This window comes from Eubalaena glacialis, chromosome 15 (genome assembly GCF_028564815.1).
Source record: "Eubalaena glacialis isolate mEubGla1 chromosome 15, mEubGla1.1.hap2.+ XY, whole genome shotgun sequence".
NCBI lineage: Eukaryota > Metazoa > Chordata > Mammalia > Artiodactyla > Balaenidae > Eubalaena > Eubalaena glacialis.
This window is the reverse complement of record NC_083730.1, coordinates 28,067,448-28,090,628: the sequence shown is the minus strand read 5'-3', so window position 1 is coordinate 28,090,628 and position 23,181 is coordinate 28,067,448. Positions and strand designations below refer to the sequence as shown.

The 23,181-nt window shown below is 50.4% G+C and overlaps 1 protein-coding gene across 3 annotated transcripts in view; it reads right to left on the bottom strand.

Annotated features, from left to right (window-relative positions):
* Positions 1–5,969: 5,969 nt before the first annotated feature.
* The window catches only part of ST8SIA5 (ST8 alpha-N-acetyl-neuraminide alpha-2,8-sialyltransferase 5), a 70,206-nt gene continuing 52,994 nt past the window's right edge, over positions 5,970–23,181 (bottom strand). For all 3 annotated transcript variants that reach the window (XM_061169887.1, XM_061169888.1, XM_061169889.1), the window contains 5 exons: positions 15,802–15,888; positions 12,268–12,412; positions 8,458–8,570; positions 7,582–7,674; positions 5,970–6,458 (listed from right to left, as the gene is read on the bottom strand). In XM_061169887.1, coding sequence (XP_061025870.1) covers positions 5,990–6,458; positions 7,582–7,674; positions 8,458–8,570; positions 12,268–12,412; positions 15,802–15,888 — 907 coding nt within the window. In that variant the 3' untranslated portion in view covers positions 5,970–5,989. The remainder of the gene's footprint in view (positions 6,459–7,581; positions 7,675–8,457; positions 8,571–12,267; positions 12,413–15,801; positions 15,889–23,181) is intronic.

Here is a 23,181-nt window from a genome sequence, read left to right as displayed (position 1 = left end):
CTCCCCCAGGTTCTGAGTCCAGAGGCAGGGGTTTTAACAAACACTCAGGGGATTCTGATACAGGTGATCTACAGTCTACCCTTTGAAGAACACACTGCTTTATCAGGACGCCTTGTAGGATGTAATCAACCTCAGACTGGCCTGGCTTGACCAGCCCTCCAAAGAACAAAGAGAACAGGGCACACCCTGGGCATCGGCACACCCTGAGCCTGGCCTCACCTGGCTGTAAGCCACAGCCAGCCTCCTCCTAGAAGGGTGCCCTGGTTGCAGGGAGAGAGGCCAGGGTGTGTGTTGAGCTCAGAGCAGCACCATCCCCTCCCCACAGGGAGACCCCCAAGCTCCTGGCCTTCCACTGGGCAACTGGAGTGGACATTTTGCAAAGCTCAACTCATCTGTTTCCCAGCCAATAACTAAAGCACTTTCCACTTGTTCTTGAGCCACTATTGATAAGTCCCTCGTATACTGCTACCCAGCTTGTACCTCAGCACAGCGATTTCAGATCCTGACAAATCTCTATGGTTCTGAAGGAGGGAAGGGAAAAAAGAAAATCTTTCCCTCTTTTGTTTAAACTAGAGAAAGAGGGTTGAAGAACAGGCAAGAAGCAGATGAGCAAGATTATAATGGGAGGAGGCAAAAAGAAGGTAGTGGAGACTGGGTGATGGAACCGGCAAGCAACTGCAACAGGGACATTTCAGCCTCCTGCGCCCCAAACTCCCCAAGGGCAGGTGGGGAAGTCTTTGTATAGCTCAGTGCTCCCCACATAGAAGGTACCAGGCAAAAAAATAATCAGCAGAGTACTCTCTTAAGCTTACAATTACCCCAGGGTGTTACTCGGTTTATTAATGGGGTCTCCTGAACCACTGGAACCCACCAGCTAACAAGAGACACCGCTGCTATAGTTAACACATGGCTCTGTGCCAGTGCTGAGGGCACCAAGATGAGCCAGATACAATGCATTCTCCTGGGGAAAGGACAGACCCTCGGCCAAGGACACAGGGGCACCCATGTAGTATGCTGTGAGGACGTCCTAACAGAAGTCAGTGATGGTTGCTGCAGAAGCACAGAGAGTGCCCAGCCCAGCTTCACAGAGAGGAAGAGGTGGGGACCATCACCTGACATTGTCTGCAAAAGTGGTGGGGTAAAGGGGAGGAGGGAGGAGGTTGGAATGTGGGGCCATTCCAGGCATTTCCAATAGCTTGTGCAAAGGCACAGCACCTAGAGGAGTATTAGAGGGATGGTGGTGGCAGGAGGGTCTCTGGAAAGGTGAGTGAGCCAGCTTGGGACATGCTCTGCACACCTGGCTAAGGACTCTGGACTGTATGGTATAAGCTGGCAATGGGCTCCACCAAAGGTGTTTCCAGAAGTTAATTCTCTAGAAGCAGAATGGTCAGTCAAAAGGGTCTGAGTTAGGGCAGTGGCAGAAGGAATGCAGGTAGGGAATGAATTCAAGGGATATTTATGAATCAGAATTGATAAAATTTGGTGAACAAATAGACATAGAAAGTGAAGGAGAAGGAAGAGCCAAGAGTGACCCAGGTTTGGGGCTGAAGGGCCAGTGATGTGGTAGAGCCATTCAGCAGGGGAAGAAAGGAGGAAGAGGGAAACTGCTCTCTGGGTGTCTAGTTTGTGCTGGCACTGTGCTAGGCATTGTGCAACCCTATTCCACAGCTGGTGAGGCTGGTGTCCTGGCCTCAACCTCAGATGATGAATCAGAGCCTCCAGGGGCTTTGGTAGCTCCCCCAAGGTCACTAGTAAGTAAGGGCACATGACTTTGAATCCAGATTGTCCTTTTAACTGTACCAGTTGAGGACATGCTGAGGTCTGAGATGCTGAGCAGGTACAGACATTCAGACGGCCACGGCAAGCATGTTCCTGATGCTCCAAGGGAGAAACGGCCTCCAGGAGAGGGGTGTAAGATGCAAGGACAGGAGAGATTTGAGGCTGCGAACAGATGTGATTTCTGCAGAAATGCTCCTAGAAAGAGAGAAGAACCCTGAGGAAGCTTCACAGAAGATGAGTCAACAAAGAAGCCTGAGCAGGAGCGTTCAGAGAGGCAGGAGGAAAGTCGGGGGAAAGTGGTTCCTTATAAAAAAATGAAAAGGAAGAGAGGACTCAAAAGACCAGTGTGGTCACCCTGTCACACGTCACATGGCTGTTGAGGATGAGGCCTGACATGGATCCACTGCTTTGACAATTACAATCATCCTGCCAGCCTTCAGAATTCAGGACTGACCCCGGCATGGCCAGGTGTTCCTCTCGTGCTGTCTCTGAGCCCAGACTTGCTAGCACTCAGCTCAGCTCCTACGTGTGCCTGGGGGACTCAGTTCAGCATCTGGACATGCCCACCAGACCATAAGCTCCAAGAGGGCTGGGGTTACATTCTGCGCATCACTAGTTCAACGGCCCCTCGCACGATGCCCAGCACAAAATGAGCGCTCAGTAACAATTTGCTGAATGCCTGGCTGAAGCCAGCTCTGTGCTGTCCTTCAGTTGTCAGGAAGTGCTGCCACTGCTTCCCCCCCATACTCAGCAGAGTCAAGGGCAATGGGCTCCCTGCTCTCTGCAGCACCAGGTGATTAGTGGGCAGAGTTGCCGCAGCAGCATTGCTGAAACGGTCTCAGAGGCCACATCTGACCTTGAGCCACCTTCCTTTTTGCTTGGCTGAGCACAGAGTCGTTTACTTGTTTTTGCTGCCTTTCAAGCCTGGAGCAGTGGGCTTAGCACAAAGGAAGACACGATGGTTGTTTTGTTTTGGGGAATTGATTTCCCTTATACAAGAGTGTCACTGGTAGTCTGCATGGTGGCATGGGGGTGGGGTTGTGAGGAAAGTGGTGGGGTGGGGCTTCCTGAGTCAACGCCCAGGTCTCTTTGAGCCTTTGAAAAGGTGCTTTGCCTACAAACACTGGCTGCAGGAGAAAAGTGTAGCCTGGAAGTCAGGAGGCTGAGTCCCAGTTGAGTCACTAGCCGGCCATGTGGCCTTGGGCAAGTCCCCCAACATGCTATCTTTTAATATGTACCCCTTCTGCAAAATGTGGAGACGGCCTCAACTCCCCTGCATACATTGCACTGTGGGTGCATCTGTACTGCTGCCAGGGCCAGGGCTGGGTGGGTGGGGGAGCACCTACAAGCAGCCTCCCTCCTGGACCCATAACAGCCTCCCAGAGCACTGTCCCTAGAGCAGGGCCCAGCACCACCCTACAGTGGCCTCTCAGTCAGGATCCCTCTTGTTCCAGCCCTGGTGACACTGGCTAGGAAGCAGCTAAGACAGGTTTGGAGCACAGGTTTTGGGGTTCTACAGACGCAGGTGCAGTTTCCTCCACCGGGTGCCTGGCCATCAGCAAGACACTGAATGGCTCTGAGCCTCAGTTTCCCCACCTGCCCAATGGAGCCTTCTTACCCAAGGGGGTCTTGTGATGATCACAGGAGACAGTGCAAAGAAAGTGCCCAGTGTAGGGCCTGACACAGAATGAGCGTGCAGTAAATCTTAGCTATTATAGTAATAAATATTATTTATGGCTTAGATCCATACATCATGAGTACTTCCAAAAACTTAAATAAAATTAAAGATTACAGAGATCCTAGGGATATTTTTTAAGCCTTTAGTTGTAGAGATGAGGAAACGGAGACCCTAAGGGAGGGGAAGGGACTTGCCCTAAGACCCAGAGACTTAAATAGGACCGAGAGCAAGGAGTCCAGCTCCTTCACAGGGTGGGTCATGATGCTCCATCCCCAGCCCCTACAAGGGACCTGGCTGGGGCAGACACCAGCGCATGACACCCTTGGCTGTGAGAACTGTGGTATTTGACTCACCAAGGCTCTTGCCCCCAAACACTGCCTCATCTGGAACATAAACAGAGGGCTTCTGGCAGAGGGTTCTATCCTCAGCAGGCACTCAATAGAGCCCCTGGCACGACTTGACCTAGATCACCTCCCTGTTCTGGGCCTGTTTCCTTATGTGAGACAAAATGGTCTTTAAGAGCCTTCCAGTTCTGACATTCTGTAGTTTCAAGAAAGGGGCTCAATTAACCATAAACAAGTGGCTGGAAACCTCAGTTAACTGGAATCTTTCCAGATGTGCCTTCCTTGGGAGAAATAGGCAGAGCACAAGGAAGCATAACCATCCACCGTCCTTAGTAGTGTATCCTGGTTCGCCAAGTGCTTGGGCCTAATTTACCTCATTGGCTACTTCCTTGCTCTGCAGACAAGCAGACAGGCTCAGAGCAGCCCCAGGTTTTCCCAGTGAGGACCAGAGCTCAGAACCAAGGCCAGCATCTAGAACAGTGTCGTGCATGGAGCACTTGCTCCATATTGGCCCACCAACATGAAATCCAGGCAAGAGGAAAGGGTTCTGCCCTGGATGGGGAGCCTGGGGGCCCGGGACAAGGCCTGTGCCCTCCTGTCTCCCACCAGCTGGGCCTATTGCTCTGCCTGTAAAATGAGGTGATCAGATGAAAGGTCCCGTTCCCTGCTGTGTTGCGCTCTCACAGTCCCTCCCCCTCTGAACACCCAGTGGGCGGGGCCAGAATTTGTCTATGGTCTGCCCTCCACTCCTAGAAGACAGAGATACTGCCTTTACGTGTCATCATGTCTTCCCAAGCCCAGCCCCAAACCAAAGTAGAATAGGCTTCTGGAAATGTTTATGGGAAGGAGGGGAGAAAGGAGGAAGGGAAGAAGGGTGAGAGGAAAGAAGGAAGGGAGGAAAGAAGGGAGGGGGGAGGGAAGGAGGGAGGAGGGAGGGGGCTGAAGGTCTTTCAGGACTAATATTCTACGATTCCACAAAGCTAAATTCTAAGGCAATTCACCAACGGTGTGTATTAGGCACAGCCGCATTCATGGTGGAAATACCACGGGGGAAGCAAAGGGATGTGAAATGACATGTGAACCCCTTTTAGCCTAGGTACAGCTGACTTCCCAAAGCAGAGGCCTTGTGGGTCCATGCGTGTGAAGGTCACCAGGCTGAGTGCTGTGGGAAGTCCCACCTTTACAGTAGAACCTCAGTGATGCTGGTGTCTGAGACCATGGCTCACTTCCACCGCTAAGCTCACCAGTCACATGTCAGCGCTTTCCAGTCTGGAGTCTTACGATTCCAATTCAGGAACATTATACAGCAGGATTCTGCAGTATTCAGGAACACACAGAGGGCCGGATCTTATAAATAACTCCTGGTTAAAACAGAGCTGAAGATAGGGAGACAGAAGAGGAAGCAAGTCGCTAAGCACTTATTGAGTCGATAACATTGGCTTGGAAACCTTAGTGCAAATGGCTGGTCTGGTTTATTTCCTTCTCATCAAAAGATCAAATGCAAGATTGAACTTGGAGGCACCAAGACTTATGTGTGTGCCTGAGGATGTGTTTGAAGGGTGTGCCTCTCCTTGGCTGACCGTGTCTCGGCAAAGATCGTAACACACAGGGCTTGCATCAGATCTCACAGTGCCGCTTAATGGACTTGATTGGTGGAACCTTGGTTGGTAATCCCTGGACCTCTCTGAGCCGTTGTCCCCACAGGAAGGTCTGGCCGCTGGGTTGGCCTCTAAGCTCTGAGGTTCTCTACAACAATTCAGGGCTGAGGCCTGGGTATAAGACTCAGGAACCCAAAATCCTGAGTTAAATCCTAACCATGCTCACATGTGCTGTCTCCCTCTTCTCCGTCCCCGCTGGGGCCTTCTTTTAGCTGCAAAGAGGGCTTACAGTTTGTGCTCTCTTGGTTGCTAAAACTGAGTGGAAATGTGCTTGATTCACTTGCAATCCCTAGGGCGCGACCTGGAGGTGTGGCCCAGCAGTGCGCTACCCGTGCGCAGGTGGGGGGCGCTGGGCACGGAGCTGACTCTGCCTGGCCCCCAGCCCAGCCTCCCAGCCCACAGGACCCAAGCCCGAAGCCGAGCGTCCGAGGGCGTGCCAGCCTCAGCGCCAGGCCTTCGCCCTGCCCTGCGGGCGGGCGGGCGAGGAGCGAGGTTCCGTGTGCCGGGCTGGCGGGCAGCCTGCGCCGCCCTCAGCAGCAGTTGCAGGTGCCCGTGTGCACGCGCAGGATGCCGCGGCTGTGCAGGTGCAGGAAGTTGAAGATCTCGGAGGGCATGGCGTGGAAGCCCGGGCGGGGCTTGACGTTGTCGTAGTAGTGGTGGGTGATGGAGAGGCCCGAGGGGTTCATGGGGAAGGCCCAGAAGCCGAACAGGTGCACCTCCTCGCACAGTTCCAGCGCCGCCGTGGCCAGGATGAGGCCGGTGCTGATGCGCTTGGCGCGCACCCCGAGGCTGAGCCAGTAGCGCGACACGTTGACCAGGTACTGCGGGTGGAAGTAGTACACGGCCTGCGGCGACTCGAAGTCGTCCAGCACGTACTTGACGCGGATGGACACGTCGGTGTTGCGCGTGTTGTAGAATGCAGGCAGCAGCACGGACGCGTTCTCGTACACCTGCAGCACCCGGTAGAAGGGCCGCCGCCACTTCTCCAGCTTGTGGAACCTGGCGGGGGCGCAGGGTGAGACGGGGCCCCGGGACCCTCCGCTTGCCCCACCCCTGCACCCTGGGGTCTTTTCAAAGGACGTAGGAGCCTCTCAAGGCCACCCCCGCCTTCTTTCGGCTCAGTCACTTAGCAGATGAATGTCCGCCTTCCTCCGGGACGGTTATATTTTTGTAAACGAGTGCCGGAGAGAGCAATCTGGACCCAAAGGGACAAATATCTAGTGTGTGGTTGCAGGGGAAGGGTAATACTTAACCCATACGGCTGAGAGTGCCCGGGGCGGGCTCAGAGGGGAAGGCGCGAGGAAGTGGAGGCTTTCCCTAGAGCCCTCGGGACTCACCTGTCCTGCCTTCCCCAAGGTCCCAGTGAAGAACACCAAACCAGCTGCCTGTCCTCTGAGCCCTTCCTCCACCGCAGCCCCTCGCTCGCCTTTCTCTTTACACTGAACAGCCCTCCCAGCTGGCTCACTGCGCACCTCTCTGAATGCTCCCTCACTCAGCTGACTCCTTGTAAATGTGCCCGGGCATCTGACCGAATTTAACAACTCCCCCTCCTCTTACCCTTCATCTGACCTGGAGGTGTGACTATGCCCCAGTTGGAGTTTTAACCCCATTAGCCCCTCCCCCAGGCCTCCCAGACAGACCCCAGGAGGGGAGTCAGGAGGGGGCGTTGAGGTCTTTGCATGAGGCTTCTCCCCACTGCCTGGCGGACACACTGTGTAGGGAGCTGCCTGCCCCCGTCACACACTGGAAAGCTCTCTGACCCATCTCTAGGGGAAGAGAGTCTAGACCAGTGCTGTCCAAAATAAATATAATGCAGGCCACAAATGTAATTTTAAATGTTCTAGGAAGCACATTTAGAGAAGTAGAAAGAAGTAGGTGAAATTAAATTTTACAATAGATTTTATTTAACCTGATATACCCCCAATACTATCATTTTAATATGTAATCAATATAAAACTTTAATGAGGTATGGCCCATCATCTTTTTCATATTAAGTTTTTTAAATCAAGCGTGTGTTTTGCACTTACAGATGGCACATCTCAATCTGGATAGTGCCCAGTGGCCACACATGATGAATGGCTATCATATTGGACAGCACAGGTTTAGAAAGAGGGCCACTGACCTCTCTGTGATGATGCTGGGGTTCACCGTGACCACATCTGTCTTCACCCCTACATCCATGGTGTACTTCTCCGAGATGGGGGGTAGGTTGCACCTGCAGAAGAGATGAGGCAGCCCGACTGCATGTGGTATGTCATTCTAGATGGAGCTGGGGAGCTGGGGTATGGGGAAGAAAGGGCTGGTGATCATGTGGGCAGAGGAACACAGAGGAAACCAGCTGGGTGGAATCTTTGTGCCTGGGCATGGAAGGGCAAGTTCAACCCCTTCCCTCACCAACCCTGGGTGGCCCAATGGTTGTAGATCCATGATCCATGAGATCCCACTGCAGCCTCAACCCCAGTCTCTTTGCTTTAAGCTCTCATTTTCAACCTATCTTCTTCACCCAGGCTAAAGAGGTAAGTGAGGATCCCCAAAGAGATAAGAAGGGCTTCTACATAAGGAAGAAGAAATACAAGGACAAGTGTCTAGCTTAGGTAAGGCCAGGGTGAAGCTCATATTGGTGTCAGCCACAAGACTACCCTGGTTCCAAGCAGTGCTTCCAGAAGAGTGGAACCCAACCAGAGAGGTGGCTGCCCAGACGACCTCACCAACAGATCTGCATGACCCCTGGGAGTCCTCAGTGTCTTCACATCTATTATGCCATTGCTCCCATTCTGCAGATGTGGAGACTGAGGACCTGAGAGATTCAACCCCTTGCAAGGGACAGAGCTAAAGGGGGAAGGGACCACCCAGAGCATGAGGTCTGCAGGGGTGGGGAGTGGGGATTAATCATGTAAATGGCAGCATTAGCAGGCTGGGGAACCAGAAAGGGGGCAGGCATGGAGGGGGAGGGCCGTGGGGGTAGAAGTGGCAGGTGCAGACCCAGGGCAATTCTTACCGGAAGACAAAGTCGGCGCTGTTGATCTCCCTCCCGCAGCGGCTGTTCTTTAGGATGCCCCCATTGCCCACCACGGCACATTTCTTAAATTGGGACCGGTAGTAGGGCATGTCCTGGGGAGACAGGGGCACAGCTGTCAGAGGCAATGCCACCCCTGCCTTCATCTGGTGCTCTCACCTCTGTGTCCACGTCCACCTCCACTCCTCGTAGCCGCACAAGACAGCCTTGTAGTAAATGTGGGAGAAAAGCGGTTATTCCACTTTGCAGATGAAAAGAGACGTCAAGAGCTTCGTTCTCAGTTCCACAGGCAATTAGGAATGAGCTAGAACTGGAAGCCAGATCTCCACAGCCTTTTTCGATAAGCCCTGGGATGCCTCCGGTTTCCAGAAAGACGAGAGTACGAGTTATGGCTAACCCTGCTTGCCTCTGGTTTTCCCAGTGGAAGCTCAGCTTTTACTTTTAGTCCACATATTTTAATGGTTAATGCAGACCTTCTGGGAGATGACAGCAGCAGAGATGTGGCAGAGCCACCAGGGACCAGGGCCCTAAACCTAGCCTCACCCCTTTCAGCTCGGGGTAAGGTGCAGACCCTCCCTCTGCTCCATGGGGAGGGCACAGGCCTGGGATAGAAAGGTCATACAGACTGGGACAGATGCCAGGACTTGGCAGCAGCAGAGACAAGCGACCAGGGGTGGGCAAGCAAGGCCACACCAGGGGAGCAGTGAGAGGCAGGGACTCTGGGATCTCTGTCAAGAAAAAGCGTTCAGCACAGGGAGCCCAGGACTCAGTCTAGTAATGATGGCACCCACGGGGGCACTGGGAGGGAGCATCCCCCAGCACTCCAACCTGGTCATACCTCGGCTGGTGGTGTTACCTTGGTCTGGGCACTGGCTGCCCACAGAGACTCCCTGGGCATGCTTTCCAGGGGACCACAGGCAAGTAGGCAGGAAAAAGCAAATACTGGCCTGTGGTTCTAGGCCACGTCCCCATTCTAGGCCTCGTGGGCATCCTGAGGCAGGTGGGACCAGGCAGGCTCAGGGCATGAGTGTAGACCCAGAGTCCAGGGTAGGGTGACCAACCATCCCAGTTGGCCCAGGACTAGGGCACTTTGCTTGGGATGCAGGACTTATATTTGGTCAAACCAGGATTGGGCACCCTAGTCAACGGACCCAGTCCAATCCTGGTTTTGCCCCACAATGAGGTGAGGAAACCATGGACAAGTTTTTTGAGCTCTCGGTGACTTGGTTTTGTAAATTTTGTAAAATTTATTACAAATTAAACTTTGTAATTTGTCAAATAAGAATAGTAACGTGTATTTCCTGTGACTCTAAATTTGAGATGATGTAAAGCAGAGCTTCTCAACTTAGCACTACTGATACTTTGGACCAGATCATTCCTTGTTGCGGGGGCTGGCTGTGCACTGTAGAATGTGTAGCAGCATCTCTGGCCTCTTCCCACTAGATGCCAGGAGTACCCCCCGGTCATGACAAGCAAAAGCATCTCCAGATGTTGCCAAATGTCTCCACCTCCCTGCCCCCCACGTTGAGAACCACTGGAGCAGACGAAAAGCTTACCCACTGCAGTGCTTGGCGCCGAGGTGTCTCTGCAAGGGGACCAGGTGGTTATTACGGGATGGCCCTGAAGTTACCCTCCATCTCTGTCACCCAGAGGCTGCCGGGCAGCTTTCCTCCTATCTCACACCAGCTGGCCAGCCCTGCGTGACAGTGGCCCTGGTCAGCACCTGGGGCTTCCGTTGGAACCAACTGCCAGACAAGCGTCACGGAAAATCCCACTACAATGGGATCATCAGAAATTAGGCTAAATCCAAAGGAGATGCTGCACCTGTCTGTGGGAGACTCTCCTTCTTCATGGCACATTTTCCCTAGAGGGACAGGCTCCAGGAACCGCGACGGGGAAAACAAGGGCGTCTCATGGCCAGTGGGGGGAACTGCACTGTTTGACTTTGACCAGAGAAAGAATAAAAACAAAGTCCTTTTTGGAGAGATCATCAAGGGCTTTTTATGTTCTATGTCAGTGTTTCTCACACTTCTGTAAATCAGAAACTACCTGGGTACTTTCTGAAAATATACATTCTTAGCTCCATCCCAGAACCACAGAATCAGAATCTTCAGGGTTGGGGTAGAAGCCCAAGAAGCTGCATATTTTTCAACACCCCCAAAAAAAACTCACCTTAAGGAAGTTCGGGAAATACTTCTACATCACATACTCTAATTCAGGAGTGGTAAATTACAGCCTGTGGGCCACATCTGACCCACCACCTATTTCTGTACAGCCAGCAAGCTAAGAATAGATTTTATATTTTTTAAGGGTGGGAAAAAAGAGTACTTTGTGATGTGTAAAACATAGAAAATTCAAATTTCAATGTCTAATGGGAACTAAAGCGTTATTGGGACCCAGCCACACTCTGTTGCTTACTCGTGTCTGTGGCTGCTTCATGCTAGAATGATAAAGGTGAGTAGCTGTGACAGAGACCATATGGCTTGCACATTTGGCAACCCCTGTTCCACTTCCCTGGGCCTCAGTGGCCCATCCCCATGGCCCTCCTTGGATCCATATGTTATACCCGAGCTGTGTGTCACCCACTGGCATTACCTGCAAGTTCACCTGCTGTCACCAGTCTCACGTTCCAGGCCTTGAAAGACCCACCTCGTAAAGACGACTCACACCCCATCGTCCTCCAGCGCTGCTGTGGGAGGATATGTCTGACACCCGTCCACCTCCAGCTCCTCCCCATTGCTCCCCTCCCCCCCAGGCCCAGTCATACCAGTGCACTCTGGTGCTCGGAGCAAGAATGCAGGGAACCCCTGGGCTTTGCTTCATTAGCACTCCCCGGAGCAGGGCAGCCCAGCCCCTCACATTTCATCCAGCAAGAACTGAACCCGCCCCGCCCCCTAGTTTGCTAGAACGCCAGCAGTTCTACAAACTGGACCCACTAAACCCTGCCCTGGGCTGGCGCTCTCCAGGGGGTGCCTATAAACACCTTGCATGGAACCTTCCTCTTCAGGTGGTAACCATCCTCATCTGCTGAACATACAGGCTCCAGGGTCCCTTCTCCAAGGGTCTGGTGCAACGATTAGGCCAGAAGCGCCTGCCTGCGCCTGGGTTCTGTGATCTGAGCGCTTTGCTCACGTGGGTCACTCATTCTGTGGTCCCCCTGGCCAAGGAGCCTCGTGCTGGCCCTGGATGAACAGCCTCCCTCCAGGCTTCTCATAGGTGAAGGAAAAAATAATAATAAACGTCTCTCTTGTTTCAGTCTCTGATATTTTAGATTTTCTGTTCTAAGCAGCCAAACCTATTCCTAGTCCGAACCCCAGCGTTACAGACAGTGAGAGTGAAGCCTTGAAAGACAAAAAGGACTGCCCAAGGTCAGCCAATATGAGATCAATCTTTCAGTGCTTTACTTTGTACGGTTTGAGGTTTCTTGTGCACACAACCTTTGCGTGTACATTTTTGCTCTTGTGCCTCCCTCGGGTTGGGGACAAATGCTTAATCCTGCTCCCAGATAGCTTTGGGATGTTCTTTGCAAGCAAGGCAATAACCAAAACCTCACAACCACTTTCTTGCCAAAAGTCATTCAAATAATAGCCAGTTGGCATTCTTTGTGCTCAGACAGAACCCCCAGGAACCCCGGAGGACGGTGTACTGAGCCTAAGAGAATGGCAAGCCAGGACCAGGACAGCTGGGTGCAGGGCACAGCTGAGTGATGCCACGCCACACGGGCATGGCCACAGAGGGCCCTCCTGGGTCAGCTCCATTGTCCCACCCGGACCGCCCTGCCCAAAGCAGCACCTTGGGAAACATGTGGAAGATCTCCCGGTTGATGTGGTAGATGCCGCTGGTGTCCACCTCATACTTGAGTTTCGTCCCCAGGGGCGTGTTCTTCTGGGTGGTGAAGAGGAAGGAGGGGGCATTGCAGCACCTGGACAGAGTGGACCTGCCAGGCAGGAGATAGATGGAGAGAGACCAGTGACACAGGGCAGAGCAGAGCCTCTCAGAGAACAGAGGGGTCATGGAACTGAGGTCCCTTGGGGAGGCCAGGGAGCACCATACTTTCCCACCCACCCCTTCCCCTGCCCCCGCACTTCTGTTTCAGTACTCCTCCCAATGCCCAAGCCTTTCAGGGTCCAGCCTGGTCTCCCTCTGTGAGCTCCCAGCTGCCCTGTCCCCACTGGCCGCATTGGCCTCTAAAGGCCCAGAGCACAGACTGGGCATCACTCGCTTCATCATCTGTCAACTCCCTCTCTGCTTGAACGAAAGCCCCTGCGTGGCAGGGACACTGCCTCTCTGGATCCTGCACAATGTCAGACACGTGGGGGTCAACTATCAAGTCCTGCCAACTGCGGGCTGAAGCATTCCCCAGGTGAGATTTCACAAGAGCCGCTAAGCCTTCTACTACTTCCCAGAAACACTTCCTTATCCAGCTCTAAAGGAAAACACAGGCATGAGAGCTCTTCCTTGTTTCTTGGCCCCCATATCTGACTCTAGACAAGGCTAACCCTGTCTGATGGGGTCAAAAAGCAAGACATACACAGTCAACAGAAATGTGCCATTTCAATGATTTACAAACTGTCTTAGGAATAGGGGAGGGTCAGAAATTGGGATGGTGGGTTGATACTGGATGACTGCCTGCAGAAAGTGGAACCTGGCTTCCGAAAGTTTTAAGGAGTTCATTATTTAAAAAAAAAAAAATCACTGTGGTTTTCACTGACAAAAACACTCAAACATGAGCTACAGAAAGGGTAAAGCTCAGACGATGCAAGCAGGCTTAAAAAAACAGCCTTCAAGGGAGAGTGGGGCTGTGAGGCAGGCTTGGGAGCCAGCCAGGCCAGAGAATCCTGATTTTCTCTTCTCTGCAGCTGGTGTTCCGCCCGGCAGTGTATTCTCCCAGGGTGCCTGCAAGGCTTGGTGATGGGGTCAGATCCTAGGCACATCCTGCTCCCCTATCCTGGGGACCCAAAGCCCCACTCTGGCTGCAGAGGGGCTGGATTTGACAAAGGATGCAAAATGCCACCCTCTCACAGGGGGCTGTGAGCCCATGAGGACCCACTTTCTCCACAAACAGTAGCAGGGGGCCAGTACACACTGGCCTTCGTTCCCCAACACTGGCTCTGGGCACAGTTACATCCAGCCTCTGGGCAGCCCTGGGAGGAATGGAACACCATCTCAATGGAGTCTGGATGATGACCACTAACTAAAGTTGAGGACGAACTTTCTGGAAAATCCACATCAAAGGTGTGGGTTGGAAACTTGAGCCGCCAACCTGGTGTCAAGAGGCCTGGCTTCTAGTTTCTGCTCTGCCCCCACCAGCTGTGGGGCTTTGGGCAGGTCTCTTCCCCTCTCTGAGCCTCCGTTTCCTCATCTGTAGAATGCAGGGCTGGCTCTTCTGACCCTCTGTAATCCTGTGACTCCAGATTGCCAAAGCCAGGAAGGCTGCACACATTATTTTCTGTGACTTTATCTCTTGCAGGGACTTCACTGGGGAGCTCAGTTGGCTGCTGGCCATAGAGAGCGGTCTTTCCTAGGGAGGGTTGGGTTTTAAAATGTGACTGAGTCTTCCCAGGGGCAAGGCCAGAGGCCTGGCCAGGCAGGAGCCATAGGTCAGCATTACAAACCAGCATCTGGCTGGTCCAGAAACTCCATCTTGTCAGCCCACTGGCGAGTACACAAGTGAGGGAGACTGACTCAAACTAACCAAGCTCACGAGTGACTGATATATAAACCAGAATGCCAGTGTGTCCATTTGTAAGCAGTAGGGCGGGGGAAGGCCTCTGTTACAGGATTCCTTTCCTGTCACTGGAATGCTCATGCCTGTGTTCTAGCACACTCCCCCATCCCACCCTGCTTCACTGCACCAGGTTCTTGCACCTAAATTAAGGATCTCATCATCATGCAATGAGCTTGTAATGAGAGCAAAGGGGGACGACCAACTGGCCTTGAAGCTTTTCCCATTTAGAGCATAGCAAGACTGGATGTCACTTCTCTTTCCCCCACCGCCAGAAAGGTCTCAGCTCCCCCAGAGCCTCTCCCCGGATCGTGCTGGCTGATCCCTGCCAAAGGCTCCCCCGCGGATCCTGGTTTTTCTCTTGCCACATCATCTTCCCGTTGCTACATTATTTCCTTAGGTATGTGAATCCCACTGGCGAGGCTTCTGTCCAGCTCTCAGCCTGGACAACATCCTTTGGCATCTCACTGACCTCGTCCACGCTGAGTGCTTATCAGTGTGTCCTCGGTGTGCTTGGGCCTCCCCGTCGTGCACCACCCGCAGTATCGCTTCGCTCTAAAGGTGGAATTGGGGCTGCATTTACAGCACAGACCTTGGACCTGTTGCCCACATTCTAGTCTATGATACGTGGGTCTCTGCAAACTACTGCCGGGCCTTAGCTGGGTTTCTGCAGTCTCCTAGAGGCCTCTGGTTGGGGGCTGTTGGCACCTGCAGTACGTTCCTAAAACGTGCCGCTTAAAACTGCCTCTCAACTTGGCCCAGAATTGCAACAAACTGGAACAAATGACTTATACAGAAAATACAAAATACTTAGTGTTATTTGCTTTTCACAGCTTCCCATGTAGGATTCCTTCATGCAGATGGCTCCTCAGCACATTCAAACTACAGCCTGAGTTGCTAAAATCCAATTTATACACACATTCCCAGGATTCTGTCAATTCCATTCAATAAGGTCTACCCTGCACTAAAAACATACCATTAACTCCTAGAATTTTAGAGTGGAGAGGCCCCTGTAGCTCACCACTAATCGCAGAGACTGTCTGGACATCTGCTAGGCTCTCAAAGACAGAACATTAAGATACAGCTCTTGCCTCCTGGGAGCTTATAACCTGTCAGTTTCGGTTAGAGAGCAGTTAGGGAATAAGCTACAGCAGGGCTCAAATGGCTGGTCTAGGCTGTAGAAGCCCAAGTGCTCTGAGAAGGAGAGGACTGCTAAGTTAGGGCAGCTGCCCGAGGAGCGGGGTGGGGAACGGGGTGAGGCCATGGAAGATGCTTAATGTACCTAAACGCACGGGCCTACTGGAGACCTCAAGCACCTCCCCTCACAGTCAGGGGCTGTACTGGAGACAATAGCACTGACCACACAGGGCTGCTGCCAGGACTAAGGGCAGGAACATGGCGGACAACACCCAGCAAGACGCCAGCCTCAGCCTGTGTGCTGAGTCAGAACCTCCCCACTCCCAGATTGCAAAGCCCAATCAGAGCCAGCTCTGGGGAAGATGTCCCTGGGGGCTGGCCTTGCAGGACGAGGAAGATCTGAAGGGGTGGCTGGGAGGACCATATGAGCAGAGGGCTGGGGAGCACAGACGAGTCATAGATACTTGAACTGGTTGGCTTCAGAGATGTTCATTGCCCATTTGCACATCTGGAGGCTCTTCCACCTGTCGAACAGCTCCAACTGCTTCACCCTTGGGAGTGGAGGACAGAGAGTGCATGAAAGGGCCAGGCTGGACAATGTCATCATCCCCAAACATGCTCCCTTCCTGTTCCCCCTTATGCCAAATCCTGGGCTGGTCCTTTGTATTAACTGTGTTTTCTAATTTGCTATACTCTTGATTCTCTGGCATCTGGGGCCTTGTGAATTCCTAGAGATAGCAAACCACTCTCCTGCAAGCATGCCTTCCATACACACCTCAGCTAGTCCAGAGCCCACACCCTCAACCACCTCCTTTATGAACAGAGCCACTAGTCCCTGCCCTCATCAGCCCAGAGCTAGGGATCAGACAACCAGGGGCAGTCCTTATGCCCCAGAGCCCACTGAAATTATTCAAACTAGCCAATCCTGAACCTTTTTATCCTGCCTTGTCCATTCCTTTCCACGAAAACCACAACAAAGGGTCTCACCTCTGCTTTCCCCTCATCCCTTTGCCTCCTGACCAACCCTGGTGCTTCCCCATGTGTCCCTACATGGTGTGCTGTGCCTCCTGTCTCTAGGGATCTGTGAGCATAAGAACATCTTCCTTCACAATAGCCTTTTGCATGCCTGTGTGTCTTACTATATGTGATCAAAACAAATCCCGGCACATTTTAAAACATCCTTCCTCACATGCCCACCCCCAAGGGCCTTCACAGTTCTCCCAGGAACATCTGTCTATAGAGGGTGTAAGACCACTTCCCTAAGGTCTGTAGATCACCCCACACTGTGCTCAGCACACAGTAGGGCTCATTTCAAGGGCACAATGCCCTTCTCTTTCTCTTTTCTCAAGGGCAGATCACAATTTCCAGCGACAGAGAGGAAGAGATGAGAAGCCTTTTGTCTGAACCACCATCTGCAAGGCTTTATGCCAGTTGGGTTTAGACATCTCAGCATTGTGACATCCCAAAGCACTCCCTGGAAAGGGAATGTCTAAATCATGTAGGATTCTTCCTTTGACTGAAACCAGCAAAAAGAATTGGATCATGGAACCCTTTTCCCATTGAGCGGTGCCTCTGACTGGAGTTCTCAGGAATGCTGGGAGATGCTGGACAGACCATAAGTTCCTTAAAGGCAGAGCCATGACTTTTGCCTCCTGACCTCCCACATTCCCCATCTCACAGTTAGGCATTATACAGTTGTCCAGGGTTACCTGGCTGTGGCCCAGTTCAGATGCTGGCTAGTCTTGGACACTGGTGCAAGGGGAGACCTTTAAAGGTCATTCTGGTTTGGTCATGAATGGGAAAGTGACAAGCCCCCAGGAGCTGAGTGTTATCAAAAAACTACCGTTAATTGCGGTTCTTACTTTGAGGTCCACCAAAGGTCTTACGGAAACCTATGAACCCTCAAAATTATAGGCAAAATCCCCTGTCTGTCCACCCATGTGCACATCTTAGGGAAAATCTTAGGTGCATGATTTCAAAAAAAGGCAAATACTTAACTGTAAAGTAAAAAAACAGGTTCATTCTGCAGAGCTGTGTCCCCCTGTGTTTAACTGGAGGGGGACACAGTTGTTCCCAAACCAGGCAAGCTTCACCTACAGAGAGAGTATATGACTGGTGCGGGGAGGGGTGATTGCAGGAAAAGTCATACAGGATAGTGACTAAGTACATAGATTTTGGAAACAGAAGGGGACTTGGGCCTCAGACCCAGTTTAGGCACTTCTTAACTATGGGACCTCAGGCAGGCTATGTGACTGCTCTAAGCCTCAGTTTTCTCGCCTAGAAAATGGGCATAACACAAGATTATTGCTCACCCACCCAGATTTGTTAAGACTACTAAACAAGACAATGCAATAAATGACTAAGAATGGTGTCTGGCACGTGGAAAGCGCCCTACATGTGTAAGTTATTATTACTGTTAAACTAAGCTGTCTTGACAATGCTGACTCACAGCCCCCTGTACTTTCCCCTTCTGTAAAACCCATAAGCTGTCATTACCTATGCCTGATATTTCCCACTAAATAGTAAATACCTTAGGGCAGGGGATCATGCCTGACTGTGACTCCAGTGCTAAGGCACATAGCAGATGAGTGGCAAATATTTGTTGAGTATATCAATAATTAATGAATGAATCAATAAGTCTGAGTTCAAGTAAATTCTATAACTATTTATTGAATTCCTCGATATGGCAGGAACTGGAGATACTGTGGTGAACAAAACAAGTCCCTGCCCACACAGACCTTACAAATGGGAAGCAAATATACAGGGATATGACACCAAAAGCACAAGCAATAAAAGCAAAAATGGACAAGTGGGACTCCATCAAACTAAAAACCTTCTGCACAGCAAAGGAAATAATCAGCAGCGTAAAAAGACAACCCTACCGAACAGGAGAAAATATTTGTAAACCATATATCTGATAAGGGATTAACATCCAAAATACATAGGAACTCCTACAATGCAATAGCAAAAAAACAAATAACCTGATTTTAAAATGGGCAAAAGACTTGAAAAGACATTTCTACAGAGAAAACATACAAATGGTCAACGGGTACATGAAAAGGTGCTCAACACCACTAATCATCAGGGAAATGCAAATCAAAACCACAATGAGATACTCCATCATACCTGTTAGAATGGCTATTATCAAGAAAACAAAAGATGACAAGTATTGGCGAGGATATAGAGAAAAGGGAACCCTCATACACTGTTGGTGGGAATGTAAAATGGTGTGGCTACAATGGAACACAGTATGGAGATTCCTCAAAAAATTAAACATAGAACTATCATATGGTCCAGCAATCCCACTTCTGGGTTTATATCCAAAGGAATTGAAATCAGAATCTTGAAGAAATACTTGCACCCCCATGTGCACTGCAGCATTATTCACAATAACCAGGATATAGAAACAACCTACATGTTTACTGATGAATGAATGGATAACGAAAATGTATTATATACATACAATGAAATATTATGCAGCCTTAAAAAAAAAAAGGAAATCTTGCCATATGTGACAACTTGGATGAATCTGGAGGACATTATCCTAAGTGAAATAAGCTAGTCACCGAAGGACAAATACTGCATGATTCTACTCGTATGAGGTATCTAAAATAGTCAGTCTTATAGAAACAGAGTAGAATGATAGATACCAGGGGCTCGGGGAAGGAGAAATGAAGAGTTGCTATAAAGTTTCAGTTATGTAAGACCAATAAGATCTAGAGATTTGCTGTAAAACTTAATGCCTACAGTTGACAATACTGCATTGGACACTTACAAATTTAAGAGGGTAGATCTCATGTTAAGTATTCTTACCACAACCAGAAAAAAAACAAACCCAGATATTTAATGCCATGTTAGGGAGTGGTGAGTGCTACAAAGAAAAATGAAGCAAGGGCCTTCCCCAGTGGTCCAGTGGTTAGGACTCTGCGCTTTCACTACCGAGGGCCCGGGTTCAATCTCTCATTGGGGAACTAAGATCCCACAAGCCGCTCGGTGCAGCCCAGAAAACAAACAAAGAGAAAACCAAGTTAATCCATTTTAAAAAAAGAAAAAAGAAAAATGAAGCAAGAGGCTATAAGGATATATTGTACAGTACAGGGAATATAGCCAATATTTTATAATAACTATAAATGGAGTATAACCTTTAAAATCTGTGTATCACTATATTGTACACCTGTAATTTATATAATATAGTACACCAGCTATACTTCAATTTAAAAAAAAAAGAAATAAGAAAAAAAAGAAAAATGAATCAGGGGTTGAAAAGTGACTATTTCGGATGGGTTGATCAGGGAAGGCTTCCCTGAAGAGGGGAACCTTGCACAGAGAACTGAAATGATGCATGAGTGAGCCACACAGACATCTGGGGAAAGAGTATTATAGGCAGAGAGAAAAGTGAGTGCAAAGGCCCTGGGGCAGGAACCTGCCTGGCAGCTTTAAAGAGCTGGAAGGAGTCCCTCCTCTCCTTCTGGAGGAGTCCCTCCTCTCATCCTGATGCCTTCCTTCCAGCTTTCCCAAACCTCCCACAGCAGCTCTTGCTTCTTTAGCTCACGTGACATTGGAGGAGAGGTGCCATTACACAGCGGCACCCTTGCTCACCCACTGCTGCCCTCCCTCACTCCCTGCAACTCACAGGCCCCTAGGGCAGCACCCTGCACAGCCAATGCCTCTAACGCCTCCAGAAACACAACCCTGGCAACACTGAAGGCCAGGGTCCCAAGTTCAACTGTTACCAGTATCCAGGCCCCATTCTCTGTGCCACCAATGTCCTTGTCACACACTGGACCAAGGTCGGGGCCTCGATACCCAGCCTGGAATCCTGGTTCCATCCCTAACTGGCATTATGACCTCAGACAAGTCATTTAATCTCTCTGAGACTCAGCTGCTTTATCTGTAAGACAGATATAATAACCTCTGCTCTGCTGATCTCAAAGGCTGTCAGAAAGATCAAATGAGACAATATGTATTAAAAAATTTTATAAGTTGCTTTACAAATGCAGAGATCACCTTTACTTTAAGATGAAGGGTTGAGCCAACCACTTACCTCCTTTATCCCAAGACATGACTAATATTCCAGAAGAGAGATAAAAAAGACTAGATTGCTCTGAGAACAATCTAAAAAGAAAGCGCTCTTGGGGGGAAAAAAATTCATTAGAAAGGTTGGAAGGTAAAGTCAAGGAATTTCTCAGAAAATAGAAGCAAAGGGCAAAGAGATAGAAAAGATGAGATTAAAAGATATTCGAGGAGCCATCCAGAAGCATACCACTCTTAGAGGTACCAGAAAGAGGAAGTGGAGAAAATTGGAGAGGAGGAAATATGAAGAAATCCAAGAGAAAGTTCAAGGGTTTGGAGTGAGCTCCAGATTAAGAGGTCTCCATGAGCGTGTATCCTGAGGTCCACCATCTGGATATTCCAGAACTGTCATGATCTGTAAAGACTCTGGACAGAAGAAAACAGGTCACCTCCAAAGGAACAACTAGTACCGTGCTCATACAGCCCCGGATACCAGAAGATGATGGAGAAGGTCTTCAGCATTCTGGGGGTGAATGATTTTCACCTAAAATATCAACCCCACCAAACCAAAAATTAAGAGAAGAATTAGGTCATTGAGACACAGAAGGACTCAAACCCTTACCTTCCACCCACCACTTGGGGGGAATTTACTTGAAGATGGGTGGAATCAAAATGAAGGAGTAAACCAAGAAAGAAGCAACTCCAGGTGAATCTAACCTACGGAGGCAGAGAAGGGAAGTGACAACAGTGTGTGACCCACCAAGAGAGCAGCCTGTCCAGGATGGAGAAAGAGGATGAAGGGAAACCCTGGGGGAATGCCTGGTCGATGGACAGGCAGGAAAAAAAAATGGGGCATGATAGAGACAAAGTGTTCAAAAGGGAAAAGATGACTAGAAGATCCAGAAAAAAAGGGGAAAAAATGAATAGGAAAAAAGATGAGAATCACTGTTTTCTGATCTTCACATTTTAGAGTCAGCCCATAGCAGCCCCAAAACAGGCTTGCTATGGTTACAAACAGAATGTAAATGTTATCAGCCTTGACATTCTAAAGGTAAACTCACGGATGACTGAAGCCAGAGGCTGGAACTAAAAAGTTGGGGTAATTTTAATAGCCTCATCTTACAAAGTACAGGATCAAGAGATACTGCCAATATTTGGTAGAACAAGAAATAGGTTACTTAGACAATCTATAGATAGAAGAACTAAAAATAGCAGTACCCCTCAACTGGGAAAAGTGGGGGGATGGTTTGGGCTGGGTAAGGGAGCTGAATCCTCACCCACCAAAGCAGGACGTCAATGAATGCTAAACGTGGCATGCGTGGCACGCATAGGACTGAGAGGTACAAGGTAATTCCCAGAAGAAACAGCCAAGTAGCAGGCCTGGGGGAGAGGGTGTGGGGAAGGGGACCTTTGCTTTTTATTTTTATAAACTTTTGTATTCTACCTGGTTTTCCTAGTCGTGTGCAGGAGATGATCACCATCATCTCGTTCTCCATCTTCGTTCTCCCCCTTTCCCGCCATGGCCTCTTCTGTTCCCACCTAGGTTTCGTCCACTTTCTCATTCATTTAACAGACACGTCCTGAGCCTGGGCAGGATCAGGCAACATGACTCAGAAAAGTGTGGGCACAAAGGGACATCCCAGCCCTGAAAGCTCTGCCCAGCCAGCCCTGCTCCCAGCTTCTCTCCTGGTCTCAGTACAGGGCTCTGTGCAGGGTTCCCCAGCCCAGAAAGATGGGGAAGCGGTGGCAGGAGACACCAAGGGTGAGGTCCCAGGCATGGCCCCCATCAGTGTGCGAGCACAGGCAGCAAATGGTTTAAAAATAAAGCGGCCCTAGAATGACTAAAAGTCAGCATATATAATTTTTACAAGTATTAGGGACACTGTGATTTCGTAACAAATCATCACAGAGTAAATCCTCATTGTATTGGACATTGTCTGGGAACGAGGCCTTTACCATATGGGAATTTTCCAGCTGACTGATTTTTACCATTGATTGGAGCAATTCTGGATCAGAATCATTCCCAGATGAATCACACACCCCACTGTCTCCTCAGACGGAATGCCAGCTGACGTTCATATACCGGAAGGGCCTCTGGGCACATCCGTCCAGCCCCCTCCATGCACAGATGGAGATTTAACCTTTTCCGGATGACTCAGGGTCTCCGCCGTGAGCACCACTCCTGGCTCTGGGCTGGAGTACAGTGAAGCCCACAGGTGCCCAGAACCATCAGAACCACTCGGATTAGAGACCAGCCTCTGGCTTCTCCGATTCCAGCCCTGCGGGAGCCCACTGACCTCAGCTTGAGGACTCAGGAAAGGAGCCACTGGTATCACTGCTCCCTGATGACCCAGCAGGCTCACATGCCCCATGAACAGCCTGGCCTCTCTCCTCTCAGACCCCCAGTACCACCAGCGCCGAGACTCCAGGGCCAGGGGACCACATGGAGGGCAATTGACATGGAAGAGACAGATGGGGTAAAGCTCACAAGTCGCCAGCTGGGATGGCCGCTCAGCTCAGGAGACCAGAGAGGGTGTCCCAAAGGCAGAGACAAGAAGTAGAGCCAAACACGCAGAGGACCTTTTGTCACCAACACAAGTCCCTGACAAAGGACAAAGGGTGGCCACAGATCATGGGGGGAAATGAGGTTCCCATCACACCCCGCAATGTTCAAGACTTAGGCTTGAAACAAAGGGCCTGGTAACTTCTAATATGGTCCCTAAATGGAAGCTGTGATAAGGATTATTATGGGCTGAATTATATCTCCCTCAAAATTCATATGTTGAGCCCTAAACCCCAATATCTCAGAATGTGACTCTATTTGGAGGTAA